We start from the raw sequence: 16,928 nt of genomic DNA, 5'->3' as shown, positions 1-16,928 counted from the left end.
CGTGACGTCAGCCGGTGAAAGAGGCTCTGGCTCACGCCCTCGGAGGGATACACGTCCGGCGAGGCGCCGCGAGAGGCCGCTGTGCCTCCTTCACTGAAACGAACCACTTCCACTTTGATTTTTAAGAGACTTAAATGGTATCCACTAGCTTGGTTCTTTATATATAACAACACCCCCCACAATATTAATACATTAAAACACTAGCATTAACTGTCTTTATGATGTGTATATAAGTTTTGAACCACATGGAAAAGGTAAGACTGTGAAAGCTAACAAAATTTAAGCTAATAGCAGTTCATCTAAACATGATTCTTCATGCAATGTAGGTAGCAATATAGTCCGCAGGCTACAGGAACGGACACATATAGTCTTTAATTTGAGTTTTATTCTGTCTTTTGAGAGTCAAGTTGTCCGTTCAAACGCGACAGTCACATAACCTAACTTGTAAACCAGTACAGGCTCAATTTTAAATCATATTTATGCCTTTTATCTGAAACACAACCTAAGCTAACCTATCATTAGCTAAATCTCAAATGTTCACCAGAGGCATATGACTTAATGAAATATACTCATTTTACAACCCGTTTTTATGATTATTTATCTAACGTTGACGATATTTACATATAATTCCGTTTTTAAACTCTTAACCTAGGGTTGTTGTGCATATACCTTTGTTACCTACCAGCAAATTGTAGTCACAGGTGTGTCTCTATAAAGTAATGTTATTATCAGGTGTAATCAGAACCGGAAGTTCCCTGTTTTTAATCAGGCACACAATTCCTTTTTGGGAAATAATATATGTAGAGATGATTTATTAAAGCTACACATAACGTTATCTATTTATCTATCTATCCCTGTATCTGTCTGACTGTGTGTCTGTCTGGCTGTCTGTCTGTCGTGACACAGAAACTGGGTTGTTCTCCCTTTTTTCTTGCCAGGATCATTTACTAAAGGCTGACCGCAGTCCACGCTCATTGTCCACTGTGATCTCACTTGAGCGAACTGGTCCAGCAAGTTATTTCTGGGCTGGTGTTGACGGAGCCCCATATCGATCTACCAGCATACCTGCTGCACGGAGGGACACTGCGTCTTTGGAGACACTCCTCCTCACTGTCTGCCGTTTTTTTTCCCCTCACTTCCAGGGAAAGTCCTCGGGCACAGCCATGAGGTCCTTCGCCGCGTTTCTGATCTTCTTCTCCGGCGTCGGATTTATTGGATGTAAACCCTCGTCGCCCTGTCCGAGTGGACAGTTTATGCTGAAGAGCCAGTGTGTCCTCTGTCACCCCACCTGCTCCGAGTGCGACGGGCACGAGCTGTTTGAATGCACTACCTGTGGAGTTAGTGAGTACAATTACCTATGTCCGTACTGAAATCGTGGGTGGCTGTTCCAAAGGGGGGGAAAAAAGGCTAAATGTTTTATTATTTGTCACACCTCGATGCACTCGTTTTAAACTAAGATGGGTTCAAACTAATGTTTTGCGTAGTCTAATTTCAGCGAAGACAATAAATAATTCAACAGCTACAACAATGGCTTCATGGAAGTTAAACAATATTCCTGGCATCGTGTGACAAATTTCAGATATCTCACAATGTCTGTTGGAAAGGTGAAAAAAAAATCACTAAATTTTCTCTGTTTTGATTTTATTTGGCTCCACAGATGTCTGATTAAAACAAATCCTTGTCACAGACTATTTAATCCAGCTGAAATGGAGTTGGGGTGTTTTTTTTCTTTCAGAGCAGCACTATTTAATGGTTAACAAAGCAAACTTGTTTAAGGGCTTTTGAATCAGAGGAGGAGCATTCAGCTCCGGTTTACCATTTACTCTTGTTAAACAGTCTGAGATTGGCTGCGGAACATGTTGATTTTACTGTCACAGGGGCACCTTTCGAAATAGGTAAGAAATGAAGGTGTGATCATTTTTCTCCTGAGTTTTTCACAGTGTAATCTGATCACGTCAGAATGGGGCCTTTGTTAATCAGAGGGAAAGGGAAAAAATATCCCCTTGAGCTAGAAGTGTTACTGTTGCAGTTCACTGGGCTTAACCTGCAAAACCTGCAAGTCTCTCTCTCTCCTTCACAAACTCTCCATTTTCTTTAGATACATGCATTGTGACATTGCTACAATCATACATTTTGTTTCACTGAACAACATTTTAATGTACATTGCTGCAGATGTTTTTTGTTGGGTATACTTTACTGCTATACAGTAGTAAATATTTCATCCTGGTTTGTATCTTGGTGGAGGAACATCACAGGTCTCTACCCTATGCCTCTTGCTCTGTGGTGTTGTCATACAGAAGCCACATTTCTCTGTGTGATGCTGAGGGTGAGGGAAGGTAAAGGGTTAGGAAGGCAGCAGCAGCTTGTTGCCCCTCTCCTCCCTGTCTCACACATCTTCTGTGCAGCACTGAGCAGATGAGACAATGCTGTAACTCAGCTGCTTCCAGAGATGCCTCAGGTGCCACAACTAGGCTAGTGGCAGGTGGTGGAGTATTAATCATTAGAACCAACACAAGACCCTGTCTCTGCCCACAGCTCTGATCTCTCATCTGCCTCTGATTGCCCTTGTTTATATAAGTTGGAGCATCATCAGTCAGGAAATGATTTCACACTGTGATCAGTTATTTGCAGGCCTACAGTCAGCATGCTGGGCTGCAGCCTTCAGTTCACGATGATGATGTTCATGTCTTCAGCATCCATTTGTTCTCACTATTTTTTCACTAATTGCATGAAGGGCTGCAACTAATGATCATTTCACCCATTACTTTCACAATTAATTAATTATCTAGTCTATGAAATGTCAAATGAATGTGACAATGTATCAGAGCCTAAAGTGACATCTTTAAATGGCTTCTTTTGTCCAACCAAATAATCCACATCCCAGAGAGTTTTCATTTACAATCCTTAATGATGAAAGAAAGGAGCGAATCCTTAAGTCTAAGAGGCTGGAACCAGTGAATGTTTTATATTTTTGATAAAAAATGAAAATAATCCATTTTCATTCACAGTTGGCATTCATTTTCTTTTCAAATGACTAAATGCGTTTGTATTCAAATGTATGAATTCTCTTCTTCCCAATAATTGCTGGTAATTGCCACCTGTTTCTCCTTTCAATCAACCAGTTGATTTTTTTAATGTGTGATAAGGCTGTAATTTGCTGAATGCACTGAACTTTCACACAGTTGGCATCAAGTCCTTTCATCTTTCCCTCATCCATGTAATTGTCAGATCCATTTGGCTTCACCTCTGTATTTATTATGAGAAGCTCATTGATTTTCGCTTTCAGAACAGTCCGGATTTTTGTAAACGCCATTACCTGGCAGGAGTTCCATATGGCTAATGGCATCTTCATCCGAGGAGAAAATAGAGTAGGCTTTATGTTAACAAGTCCTCTGTTTCCTCCTCCTCCTCCCCAGATGAAGATGGACAGGAACGTTTTCTTCACCAAGGACGCTGTCGGACACACTGCCCCCGGGGACTCTATCCTGACAGGGGTCACTATGCCTGCCTGCCCTGCATAGCCAATTGTGAACTCTGCACAGATGGCAACATATGTGCCAAATGTCGGGAACACTACAAACTCCAGAACGGGGTCTGCCAAACGACGTCCTGTGACATAGGTAAATGTAAAGCAGAGTTTCTGCATTGGCTGTAGCTCAAGAGAAATATGTTCAGGCTTTTTATGCTGGGTCTCTGTGTTTCAGGGCAGGTGCAGGACCCTGACACAGGAGAGTGCATTGACTGTGAGATGGGTTGCAAAACATGTTCCACAGGTAAGTCCATCAGTAAAGAGCACCTGAAGTGTACATTAAAACACTGGTGATAATTGTGCATTGGGCACCACAATATGAATATAGCCATTACTGCATGAGTCTGCCTCTCTGCATAAATTCTAATTAATCACCTTTTTCTCATTTTCACGCAGACGACCCTGAGATCTGCAACAGCTGTGTTGAAGGTTACTTTCTGTGAGTGTTTTCTTATTTTCTACTGATAAGCAGACTTTTCTAGCTTCCCATGTCCTCTGCTCTGAAATCAAAAACACACTCGGGTATTAATAGACACTACAAAACTGCAGCTAACAGTTATTTTTGTCTAATGTAATTGTTATAATCTTGATTGACTGACGCCAAATGCCATTACCAAAAGCCAAAGTTGACATATTATATTGCTTATATTGTCTGACCACCAGCCAAGATATTCATTTTACAGCTCTGGAATACTAGGAAAAACAACAAATATTCATGTTGAGTAGCTGGAATGAGAGCATTTGAGTGTTTTGTGCTTTGCATTATGGACATTAAATATCCTGCCAGGACAATTAACTTACAAAATGTCCTTGTAAATGTTTTCTTTGCATCACCATTGCCTTGGGTTAATCAATGAGCAGTATCTGGGTTTCCATATATTGGCTTTCAGAATGTGGTTAATTTTTCCTCACTCCACAGAAACTCCATTTTACCTGTATTTCTGTTTATGCCAGCCTATCACTTGGACCCAGTGTCTAACACAGGTTACAGAGCTCGAACAGACCTCCAATTGTTTACTTTCCCCCCGGGTTTAGGCCTCCAGGTATTGTGTGAGTCAGGTTACCTTCCATTCGGAGTCATACACTGTTACCTGAGCCATGTTTTGAGCACAGAAGTGTAGTCTGCTTCTCAGTTGTAATTAATAGGGTGTGTTTTTATGTTATACTATGTCAGGCGGAGAGGAGAAGAGAGACAAAAGGGAGCAAGCATAAGTGGAAAGCACAGTCAGTAGCAGGTGTGATTATATAGGGTGCACCATCTTGACTTCACTGACTGCTCGTGCGAATCACAGCAGAGGTGGGTTGAAAGAAAATTCACTGCTTCACTGCACTCAACTCCTTTAACTGCTGTTACATAGGTGCGGCAAGACCCTCAGTCTTCTCCCGTGAATCTACTTGTGTAACTTTTACTTTCATAGTAATGGTTTTAGAGATTTACAATGACAGGTCGTCTCAGTAATTTCTGTGGCTGCTGGACTTATTACATCAACGATGTGAGGCAAACACCAATAAAAGAAACCCAATAGAGCATGGGCGATCATGAACTGCAGGAACTGCCTCTCTGTGATAGATTGTGACAGTTTTAGGCACTTTAAAGAATTTCCACTACTGAGGCTTTGTGAGAAGTAATAAAAAATGTTAAAGTTTGACACTTTCGGCGTAACTGTGAATCTATGGGGCTTGAATGAATCTCTGAGTATTGAAGAGTCACGCATGATTGATGCTTGGTATTTATTGACATTTACTTTCCTCTCTAAGGAGCTATGTTTTAAAGATGGCTGTGATGCACTCTTAATGTGGTTTATACTATTTATTTACCTAAGCTTTCCTAACTTTAGGGACTACCGACAGCATATTTTCACCTTTTTGTAATTAATTCAAGGAGTTTACAGCCCTAAACAAAAGTTGCTTTGGTAATGCTAATGCTCTCTCCTGGAATGGATAGTCTAATATTTGCACAGAGGGATTCTTAAACATCCCGCAGATTCTTAAGTAGTGTACTGTTTCCAGGCCAGAGACATGGCCTGGTCTGCACCAGCTGCTATTGTGTGTGAGTTGATGGATGCAGTGTGGCGCCTCCAGCTGTTCCTTCTCAAACAACCACCGCATCTTAGCACCAGATCCACGGCAACGCGGTAGGAAGTGCAGCTTGGGCTGTCAGTGGTCAGATTCTCTCATTTCGGGAAGTGGCAAAAGAGGCACCAGAGGATGTTGTGCTGTAATCTAAGCTAGTTTCTTATTGCTGTTATGACTCGTTTCATTTAGATTGGGAAGTCTGTAAGGAGTCTTTCTTGCATTAATGTTTTATGTGTAACATCTTAGCAACTCAATATATCAGCTCCTGTAGGCTAGAGTTTTTTTAGGACAGCCATCTCGTGTTTAATAGCTCAGTTAAGCCCCGAAGGACAGATAGGACAGGTTAATGACAGAAATCTCCCCATGCCTCTGGGCTACAAATAAAACACCAATTAACTTTCTGCCTTAAGAGGAGAATAGAAGCATGATAAGCTTGAAGAAAAGCAGCCTACTTTATGTTTCCACCTTTGTTTGCCATCCTCATTGTAAGGATGAAACATCAGTAATACTGGTGTTTGATTGAGTGCACCTTTTGTATTGAAGTCAACAATACAGCTGCAGGTGTGCTGTGGACTGACACAGTGCATGGCCACTTGCATGTGGTGCGTTTGGTCTTTTCTCTGGTTTAAGTTCATAGCCTCAGACTCATCCGTGTGGGCGAGGGCTGCCTGCAACAACATCATTCTTCATTCACTATAAAGCTTTCAAAGTGCCATTAAATCACAATAGTTTTCATCATGTCTTTGATTTGATTCAGTAGCTTTACTCTGCATGTTTGTGTTGGAAAATGAAGCCTCCTTTTGTTGAATAGCTGTGACAGCAAGTTTTTGTCAACCATTTCTTGGCTGATTTCACACACGCATACACCAACGCTAGGTTTAAAAAAAAAAAAATGAAATATCGATGAATACATGAATGGTTTCTGATTTTTGTTTTTTTTTCTTTTCCAGTTTCAGACACCAGTGTCGCAGGCACTGTCCCCAGAGCACCTATGAGGACTGGGGCAAGGGTGTGTGTCTGTCCTGTCCAGCACCATGCACAGATTGCAGGAGTAACACACACTGCCTCTCCTGCCAACCTGGTTACTTCCTCAATGGTACCAGTACAGCAAAGCATTATCATTTCTATGTATATTTTGTAACTACTAACATACTAAAGGATTCAGGTGACCCTTTCGTCTTATACAGTACTAGTAGTGTTCGTGTTTAATATACTCTTCAATCACTGCGTGTTAGAGTAATCAGTCATTCTTGTTGAGGACTAATGATGGTCCTCTGAGTCTCTATTTGGATTGCAAATCAAGTCCACGTCAGCAAATCTGTAACATGAGATATGTAAATGTAGGTTTATACAAACAAGGAATTAGGCTTGTGTTGGTAGGTTGTGTTCTCAACGGACATCTCAGTAAAAGTTCATTTAAGCCTCTAGCTGTTAAAAACAAGATTAGCAAGACCACTATAAATATTATTTTACCATGTATTGGTACATTGTGATGACGAGAGCCATCGACCACTTCTTCAGCTACAAGGACCTCTTTGAAAAGATTTACAGAACTGTTCTGTATTTGGACAGTTGAATTTTGAGAGAACCCAGAAGAGCAGATGATGGTGAAGGATTTAAACATCTGTGTAGAAAAAAGGAGTGATGAGCAGATCTTTTCTGAGACTGCAATAGAGCCAGCTGAACCAAAACATGTATTTTTCCAATGCTAAACAATGACTTTTGACTTTTTTTCATCACTCTTTCAAAATTATTTATATTTCAGTAACAGAAAGTGATCAGGGCGTTTTGCTTTTAGTGAAACTTTCCCAGATAAATACACGTTAAAAAAGACAATGAGGCTGTAAATTGATATTATCTGCATATTATATTGTCTCCTCTAGGTTTTTTTAAAACCATTCAGTACGAATAGAGTTGTATACTGGATGTTGTACTGAAAAAAAAGCCACTTCCGTCTATTCTGCTCTGCTCTGCCAGGAGGTGAGTGTATGAAACAGTGCCCACAGAAAACCTTCAGTGACTCCAGTGGGTGGCGCTGCCAGCCTTGCTACAGCTCATGCCAGACATGCCATGGGTCTCATCCGTCAGACTGTGATCTTTGTCTTGGTGGAAATGCTCCACTACATGGGCAATGTCCTCTGGTTAACTGTCCCTTGGGACAGTACTATGACGGTAAGAGGCACAGATCTAATTTTTAAATGTTAATCCTGGTCATTTTTCATTTTAGAGATACGAAGCTTTAAAGACTGGTGAATGTCCTGTATGTTTTACAGGAAAACAAAATGAGTCTTTTACTGAACAGCTTATGACTATCATGTGGCAGTGAAGTCAGATGTAACACATGATACTTGACTGATTCTCTGATAGAAATAATTACTTTCCTCCTATGGGAGGTTAGCACAGGTCAGTACAGTGTCCCTGGAATTTGGAGGGATTCAGCTTCTTGCTCAAGGACACTTTAGCCTGGTAGACGCTTGCCGCTGAGAAGGGCGTTTGAACCCTGCTGAAGGACCTCTAGGTTGAAGGACGGTCGCCTACTCACTGTGTCACCCTGCTGCACATGTACTCTGTCACCTTTCGTTCAAGAGCCATTTAGTGGAGCAATTTTGAAAAGGCTTCTCTGCCTCAATCATAGGCCTCTTCACCTGCTTCCCCTCTGGTGTCTGTGTCAAAGGACACTTACAGGGTGACCCTGTACATTTCTGCCTCACTGGTTTGATTATTTACATCCTTGTGTGCATCAGTGGGCCAGTCATTGTCAGGATCACTTGTCATTTAGCTGAGTTTTTTTCTAAATGACCTACTGCTTCTGATTTGTTGTTGATTTTATGTCATCAACAATAATTGCATTTTACATTTAAAATGCAATGTATTATTTATGACAGCAACAGTTAGCTTTAGCAATGTACAGGTTTGACCATAAACTTCATGTGCCATGATAACTCGATGACCTCCCCAATTTTTCCTGCTCCATGTCAGCAGTCCTTCTAAATGTAGCCTGTCATCATTTTGTGTAAACCACCATCAGAACATTTTTCACACACAATAACATCCCCTGTCAAGGTGCTGTAACTGTGTTCCAAGAGGTGTTAGACACTGTATTGCAGGTAAAACGTTGCAGGTTTCATAGTCAAGTCACTTTTACGTATATAGCCCATCATCACAAATCCTAATTTGAGTAAAGGGTTTATTATGATCGGTATGACATTCAACTCTCTGTGTCCTTAGATGCTTGATTTTGAATACGAAAAAAAAATAAACGAAAAACCTTTAAACCAGGTTGAAAAAAATAAGCATAAACCATGGGAAGAGCATCAGAGGAGGGATCCCTCTCCCAGGTCAGGCAGACACGAGATAGATGTGTGTACAGATGTGATTCACAATAGAAAATCTTAGCATACACAATATGCTGACAAAATGTAGATTGTAACATAAGTGTTTGATACAGACCAGTTACTGAAAACCCAATGTTACCTCCACTGCACTCAGTCAGTGTTGATCAATCAATGCCAGCAAGCACTTTATTATTCATCCCTTCCCATCACTTGTACCGCAGACACGCTGTTTACAGCTTATTATGCTTCCCTCTAGTGGTGAAGGTGGGTAAAACAGAAAATTCTCAATGCAGCCCTCATTTTAAACAGGATGTGATACTTACCTCTGTAACATGTAAAATGTGATGTTTTATCTGTTATACTATGAGATACAGTTACCCTATTTATTGTTTTACTTCCAGGTAAATATAGTGAATGTCAGGCCTGTGATGCATCCTGTAAAACGTGTTTTGGCCCACAAGCACTGGATTGTTCTTCCTGCTTCAAAGGTATTTTGTGATACCTTATATGTTTACTTTCTTCTGTCGTTGAACGAAGACAGTTTTGCATTACATTGCCTGTGTCACAGGATATTTCCTGGACCAGGATGGCTCTTGTGTAATGCAGTGTCCATCCGGCTCCTATGCAAATTCTGCAACTCAGCTGTGTGAAGACTGCTCGCCAAACTGTGAGGCCTGTGTGGACACCAGTGATAACTGCATCAGCTGTTCCAAAAGCAGCTATAAACTTTTTCTCCACCAGGGACGGTGTTGGTCGAATTGCCCTGAGTAAGAAAATTGGATAAGCTATATTAAAATGATGGTATTGTATGTTGCTCTTTATGCATAAACATATCTAATGGCTATTTTCAGAGGTTTCTTTGAGACAGCAGAGGGGTCATGTGAAGTCTGCGACAGCTCTTGTCTGACATGTGATGGGATCAAGTCACAGTGTCTGTCCTGTGCTGATGGCTACTACTTAGAGAGTGGTATGTGTAGACTCAACTGTTCACTGCGTTCATACCCTGCGGATGATGGCACGTGCAGACGCTGCCCTCCCCACTGTGACGTTTGCTCAGACGACAGGACCTGTTTCAGTGAGTTATAATCAATTGTGTGCAGCTAAGCTTCAAGAGGAAAAATATTCCATACGACAGTTATAAGACATTGTATTACATCCTGAAACCTCCTGACACAACTCTCTTGCATCTAATTTCAGAATGCAGTTTTCTCTACCTAATGCTGAATGGTGTGTGTAAGGCTAGTTGTCCAATGGGCTACTATGAGGACATGGAGGAGGGCCGCTGTGGTCAGTGCCACCCGACCTGTGGCAGCTGTTCAGGGCCTCTGGCAGATGATTGTGAGACGTGCTCCACGTTTAGCCCCAAACTTTATAAGGGTGAATGTACCAAGGACTGCCCCACTGGTACCTACTATGAAACTGAAGCCATGGAATGCCAAGGTGAGTCTGTATGTTAAAAAAGTACCCAAAAGTTGTAAAAGTCAAGACTTAATTTCAAAATATAGCTTTGGTTTAAGTGAAAGTCACCCATAGGAATTGCACTTGAGTAACAGTCTTAAAATATCTGATATGAAAAATGTATCTGGGCAATTGTCTGATCTGATATGCGGGTTTTTCTGAATATTAGAATCTGAAGATTAGAATATTTTATATTCATTTTTTTTTTTTTTCTGTGCAAAGGCATCTCAACTTTTAAGTTATAAAACGTGTTTTTTTTCATTGTGTGTATCACAAAATTAACACAAGAGAATTATAGAGTAACAAAAGCAATGTCATAATGAAAACACTGCTGTTGATTTCACTAATCGAGATAATGGTGAATCTGGATAATTTTGATTGTCCTCAAGAGTCACTTGAAAAGTGATCTTGCTGGACAATCTAGAGACCTGCAGCATGTTGATTTCCTAATTCTGGATCTTTCCAGTCATTTCAAAATCTGTCTAAACCTAAATCAGATGTGTGGAAATGCTTAGCGTTCCAAACTAAAGAATGACATACCCACCATTTATTTATCTTTTATTGATGAAGGGGGACCTTGTGATTACCTTATTAAAGATGTGTCCCCTATCTGTGATCAAGTGAAAAGGTTTGTATCTTAACATAATGTAAGATCAAGTAATTACAGTATGTTAGTAGTCCAACAGTGCCATTCTCAAAAGTTACAAGTATTTTGGCTCTGCGTAATTGTGACTTGAAATTGTCATACTGTCACATGCCTACCATGACTAGTGAATGAACAGTTTTGTTTCGGTTACAGTATAAAATACTGAGATTATGTGCAATCAACTGACAAAATATTACCATACATGCTTCCACCAAACATTTTCTCACAACACAATTTTAAACAAACTCTGTAACCGAAAAAGGAATAGGCTGAAGCCGAGGATTATTTTTGCCCATCCTGTACATCCTGATAGTGCTGAACAGCAGTTGGTAAGATACAGAGGGTCAAACACCTAAATTAAGAAATCAATAATAAATGGTAGAAATAATAAGGACATTAGTCAAGTCTAGTCTAATAGAAAGAAAAATCCGTAAATTGAGTGTGTCGTGTTAAATCTTGAACTATTGAGGTATTTCCAGCTTTGTGAAACTGAGAGCAAGCAGAACAGGAAGCTCGTGCTTTGGCTTTCAAGGGTTTATGAAATGGTTGTTCAGAAAAATCAGTTCCTGCACTTAGAGGTTATCAAAGAAGTTGGGAGAGGACTGTATTTTTTCTACAACAAACTGGACAGGATGGAAACATTTGTTTGAAACTACTTGTACTATTGTATGGAAGTTTGCTTATTATTGAGAAAGCACTAAACCCACAGTGTCTGGAACAGTAATAGCGTCACTGCCAGTTATCTTATTCATTATTAAATACAATATTTGTTTAAATTGTTATCATTTACCTGTGTAGCATGGTGGCGATCACACCCTCTTTTGTGAATGTGATATGACGTCTGATGTTTTGTTTGACCATGTGCAGAGTGTCACCAGACTTGTATGAGCTGCTCTGGCCCAGAGCCAAACCAGTGCACGCAGTGTGAGAGGGGACTCGTGCTCGATCCAAACACATTGCTGTGTGGCGTGACGGGCGACACGGACTGCCCACCGAGGACCTACCTACACGACGACCAGTTCACCTGCATGGGTTGCCACCGCCACTGTTACTCATGCGAGGGACCAGGCAACGATGAATGCCAGACCTGCGCCATTCCCAAATACCTTCATAGTGAGCATTTTCCAAGAATGTTCAACTGGATTCAGTGAAATAAAGCTAAACCTCTCATCTCCAAACGTTCAACTGACCAGGGACTTCTTAACAATCTTTGTGTTACCTTTGATGACGAATGGAATCTGAGTCTGAGTCACAGACTTTGACAGTAGTCCTTGCGGTTGTAGCTCTCACTACACCATGAAAAGTGATAATGATGACATAATGATGGCTCCCCTGAGAATATTTCACAATTTGGGTCTCGCTTAAACAAATTAAGAAAATAATAACACTTAAATTTCAACTCTTGGAGTTATTGAGCGAAATTGAAGTGTAAACCCTGAAAATAGTTCAAATGTGAGTGACAGCCAAATAACTAAAAGGGGGGCAACACTGCAAGCTAAGACAAAGGAAAAGTGAGGAAGGATTCAGCCTTCTGTTTCAGCGGCACTGAAAGTAAAGGCCCACCCTTTATCTCTTTACATTTTGGGATAAAGAAGGCTTGTGGGAACATTTTGATAAATCATTTCTGATGTGTGTGAGGACTCAGTCTGACCCGCAGTTTAAAGAGGGATGAGTTATAGGATGGCAATCTTTAGCAATCTCACAATCCAAATCAGTTCTGAGTCTTGGTGTCACGATTTGGATGAAAACTGAAATAAAAAAAACCCTTTCCCACCTGTTTTTCTGACGGTATAATAATCTAAGGAATTTGGAAAGATTATCATAGCACCTTTTAAATCTGTTCCTAAATCAGTTGATCTGTGAGTTCTGAGTAACGTGGTGTTTTGTCTCCAGTGGTGGAGAACAGCCCGTCTGCTGCTGTACTAAAGTTACATTACACCATCTACATTAGTACTAAACACTTGCCATATCCTGGGGACATATGTTTCCCTCGGCCTCACCAGTACAATAAGGGGTAACGAAGAGAGCCCACAGTGGGTTCTGTGTCTCAAAAGATTAGCTTTATTAGCTTGAAATCAATGTTATCTATAAAAAAGGGGCCCTGCAGTAAAGTATGGGGACCACTGCTCTTGTGTCTGTGTGCCTTACACCGTCTGGGTGATTTACTGTACTGTCACAGTTCCACTTGTTCTGTTTTTCTTTTATTGTAGCATTTGGGAATCAATTCAGAATTGTTGAAGATAAGAATTCGACAGAAATGTATGCGTAGGTGCTAATAAACTATGCTTCTTTCCAGACAAAACCTGCGTAAGCGAGTGTCCGGCTAGGTCATACGACACACGTCAAGAGGCAGACGGAACAGAGCTGGGATACTGTTTGCCTTGTGACCGCGCCTGTTCCACCTGCACTGGTGCTTCACCAAGAGATTGTCTCACTTGCTCCCAAGGATACCTGCGTCTCCTTCAGCTCTGTGTTACTCACTGTCCCACAGGGTACAAGGCTGATCATTGAGTGGAAAATGTTTACTTTGTATTACTGCGGGACTTGTTGAACTGTTGAACTTCCTCCACACCTTTTATCTAGTGGAACCAAAACACACACACAAAAAAAAAAACACAGCCACTGTCTTTCATTTATGTGGAGTATCATCAGCAGTAGAGCAACTTCCTTTGAAATCATGAAACTGCTGGTCATTAATTATGATTAATATTCTTGCAAATTATTATTATTTCTATTATTATTTTTTCAAAATTTCCTGTGGTTTCAGCCCATTTTTGGTGAAGTTGTGGGATTCTTTTTTTCTTTTTTTCTGTCAATTCATCATGACTATTTTTAACTCTAAGGTCCATTGTGTCAGGTATTACAGAGAGGGCTCCCACTGTGAGAAATGTGACCGGTCCTGTGAGCGGTGTACAGGACCAGGGCCTGAGTCCTGCCGGGCCTGTTCACCTCCTCTTCTGGAGCTGCAAGGCACCAAGTTGTGTGTCAAGCATTGTCCACATCGCTTCTATCAGCTTGATGACATCTGCAAACAGTGCCACACTAGCTGTCAGACCTGCACAGGTACAGATATGACATCCTCTGCTTTGTTCTAATTGTTTGTTAAAACATCTGCCGGATAAGCACTTATGGTCTTTATCCTCCCTGTGTATCAACATTGGAACTGATTTGTCAGGAAACAGATTGTGTATGTGTGCGTGTTTGCAGATGCCTCACCTCAGGGTTGCGTGACATGCGATTGGGGCAACACTTTAAAGGACAAAGTCTGCTACCCACGTTGTGAGGAGGGGCGATACTTCTCGGCAGAGGTATGCTCTTATCTTTGAGTCACACATCAATGTGTGACAGTTATTGTATTGTATTGTATTATTGTTTGCTGATGTGGACAGAGCACTGTTAATCAAGATAAAGTAAGTGCTAAATATGAACTCTTGCTTGTTGTGCAGATTGAAATGAATATGTAGGGGCTGTAAAAAAAAACCTGAAGGAAAAATCTGGAAGATCAGGATAACAATTTAGTTCAAAACATGAGAATGTTAAGAAGTCTATGTACTGTGTTGTAGACATATCTACTGAAATTAGCATGCTAACCAACTAGCTCTGGCTGCCCTGTTGCTGCATTTCACTAGCTCTGTTTGAGCTTTCAGATTGATAAATGAACAAAATGAACTCGATGTCAAAGAAGGAAATACCATTGCTTATCAAAGAGAAAAAAATACTAAACCAAGGTGAGCTAACTGCCTCTTAACTTAGTCAAACTCTGTTCCTAGTGGAGACTCCCCTGAGCTGAGCTTGGTCCAAGCAAGCTCTAGCACAACTGGCTCTACAGCTAATTGAGCCATTAGCTAATTAGCTAATTGTAGCCAGCTAAAGCCAAGGATAGCTATCACCAAGCAGCACTGGTCAGTTACTTTGGTGATAGGCTCGCCCCTACATTTTTGATAGCCTATTTTTTTTTTTTTTAAATCTTATGTGGCATCTTATCAGGATAAAGTGTTAAGTGCTAAATACTCGCTAACTTTCCCAAACTTTATCTTTTGTTGTTGCTCAGTTTTTAAGGGCTGCACACCGAACTGAAATATTGTTCCACGATATTCTAGCAAAAATCAAATCACCACCTTTTTTTTTTTCAGTGAAAATGAAAATGTCCAACTAAAATCATTACTCAAGTTGCAATATAGATCACAATAATTTACATATATGTTCTAGTGCAGAATTACGGTTTAAAACTGTTAATAAATATTTTTTTTTATATTTTTAAGTTCAGGCAGGTACTTATAGCAGATGTCAGTAAAAGCCACATCTCTGTTCCCACATTGCTGACTGGCTTAATGTTTTTCTTTTATTTACTCTGTACAATGACGTTTTAAATTGAACCGTTATAGGAAACCTGTGAGCCATGTGACAGCTCGTGTAGGCATTGCACCGGCCCCAGGCCAGACCAGTGTCTGACCTGTCACCGAGACTCTGCTCTCCACGCTGTGGAGAACCGGTGTGCCCGCTGCTGCCATCCTGGAGGGAATAACACCGATTGCTGTGTTTGTGACAGCCGCTCCGGTAGAGACCCTGTCAATCATAAGAAACATGGCATTGTTTGGATATGATCGTGAACTAAAGCCAGTTTTTTTTCTTCTAGCTCTGTGTGTGGAGGCGCCCCAACCCAAGTCAGGACAGGATCAGGAGACAGACCTGAACATGTCGTCTAGAGCTCTGAAGCACACCTCAGCCGCCTTGCCTATCGCACTGCTGCTGGCGTTGGGGTTGGCTCTGGCTGTGTTTGCCTTGGTTAAGACCCATGCCAGGAAGAGGCTTTGCTGGAGCCAGAGCTATGAGAGACTGAGCGGCAGCGGCAGCATCAGCATGCCCCACGGTGTGCCGGAGCCGGACAGCGGAGACGAGGTGGATGTGGTGTACACCAGCAAAGGTGGATCGGTTTATAGGCGCTACAGCTTCATCCACGAGCAGGACACAGATGCAGACCAGGGTGTGGATGAGAACACGTGTCTCAGTCAATCTTAGACACAGTCATACCAGAGGGGTGTATTACAAAGCAAGATTAATGAGCTACTAAGGTACTGTATGTTGACTCTAAAGACAGGTTTATAATGTTACATACTTAAACATGCTGAAGCATATACATTGGTAATGTCAAACAAAGCCGTATATTTACAGCAGAGCAAACTGTTTGCATTGAGTTGTGCTTATTTGCCAGGTGAACCTCTAAGCGTTCAGTTGGTGATGCAGAGTTTTATTTTACAAAATAAAGAAAACTGCTCCAGGTTGAGTGAGCCGGCACACAGTCGGTCCATTTTGTGCGGAAGAAGAGTCAAATGATACAAACATTAAAACGCCCCTTTTTATAGGAGCCTTATGAAGGAAAAACTGTTCACACAGTAGTGATACTCATCACATTTGTTTGGGGTTTTTGGTTCGGTTGAGCCAGCTCATGCAAATAAAAGCCTTGCTATGTTGAACTTGCTTCTTAATATACCCCCCCAGATGTTACAGTAACAGAAGAATGTATTGTGGATGTTCACATCATCAAGACTGACGGGAGAACTCAAATAGTTTACTTAATGTTTAGATGAGAATGTAGTTGCATTTTTTCCGTTGTTATGTTTTGCTTTTTGCATTCGGGTGTTTCTTTTATTCTACAAAGTGCCTGTATCTGTACAATGCACATTCTTAGATGAGGCATTTGTGAGCAAACGGTGAAAAAAAAAATACATATATGTGTATATGTATGTATATGTCTTTTTTTACTCTATTTGTTAAATCGTCGAACAAACGATCATGTGTAATCACCGAAAATCTGCATGATATGGTGTAAATAGAGAAATAAATTAAATAAAAAACCTTTTTCACTTGATGCTTTCGGTGGTCT

At 40.9% G+C, this 16,928-nt stretch overlaps 1 protein-coding gene across 2 annotated transcripts; it reads left to right on the top strand.

Annotated features, from left to right (window-relative positions):
• Nucleotides 1–34: 34 nt before the first annotated feature.
• On the top strand, nt 35–16,900 carry LOC119025158 (proprotein convertase subtilisin/kexin type 5). Of its 2 annotated transcripts, none has more exons than XM_037108559.1 (17): nt 35–137; nt 1,143–1,341; nt 3,417–3,620; nt 3,705–3,773; nt 3,926–3,968; nt 6,556–6,701; nt 7,583–7,777; nt 9,342–9,428; nt 9,509–9,707; nt 9,792–10,015; nt 10,138–10,380; nt 11,912–12,157; nt 13,341–13,536; nt 13,902–14,107; nt 14,252–14,352; nt 15,430–15,601; nt 15,681–16,900. In XM_037108559.1, the coding sequence occupies exons 1-17, from the start codon at nt 135–137 to the stop codon at nt 16,061–16,063; spliced, it is 2,916 nt and encodes a 971-aa protein (XP_036964454.1). In that variant the 5' UTR covers nt 35–134; the 3' UTR covers nt 16,064–16,900. The 2 variants fall into 2 exon arrangements, with proteins under 2 accessions (XP_036964454.1, XP_036964452.1); XM_037108557.1 differs by having other exon boundaries at nt 119–254.
• Nucleotides 16,901–16,928: the final 28 nt, after the last annotated feature.

This window comes from Acanthopagrus latus, chromosome 8 (genome assembly GCF_904848185.1).
Source record: "Acanthopagrus latus isolate v.2019 chromosome 8, fAcaLat1.1, whole genome shotgun sequence".
In the NCBI taxonomy this organism is placed as follows: Eukaryota; Metazoa; Chordata; class Actinopteri; order Spariformes; family Sparidae; genus Acanthopagrus; species Acanthopagrus latus.
The sequence above is the reverse complement of the archived record's forward strand: the minus strand, read 5'-3'. Positions and strand labels throughout refer to the sequence as shown.

Excerpts from the sequence above, each read along its gene's own strand:
- LOC119025158 (XM_037108557.1), top strand. Across the intron at positions 3,621-3,704 it reads AACGACGTCCTGTGACATAG|GGCAGGTGCAGGACCCTGAC; the intron begins GTAAATGTAAAG and ends TCTGTGTTTCAG. Across the intron at positions 3,969-6,555 it reads TGTGTTGAAGGTTACTTTCT|TTTCAGACACCAGTGTCGCA; the intron begins GTGAGTGTTTTC and ends TTTCTTTTCCAG.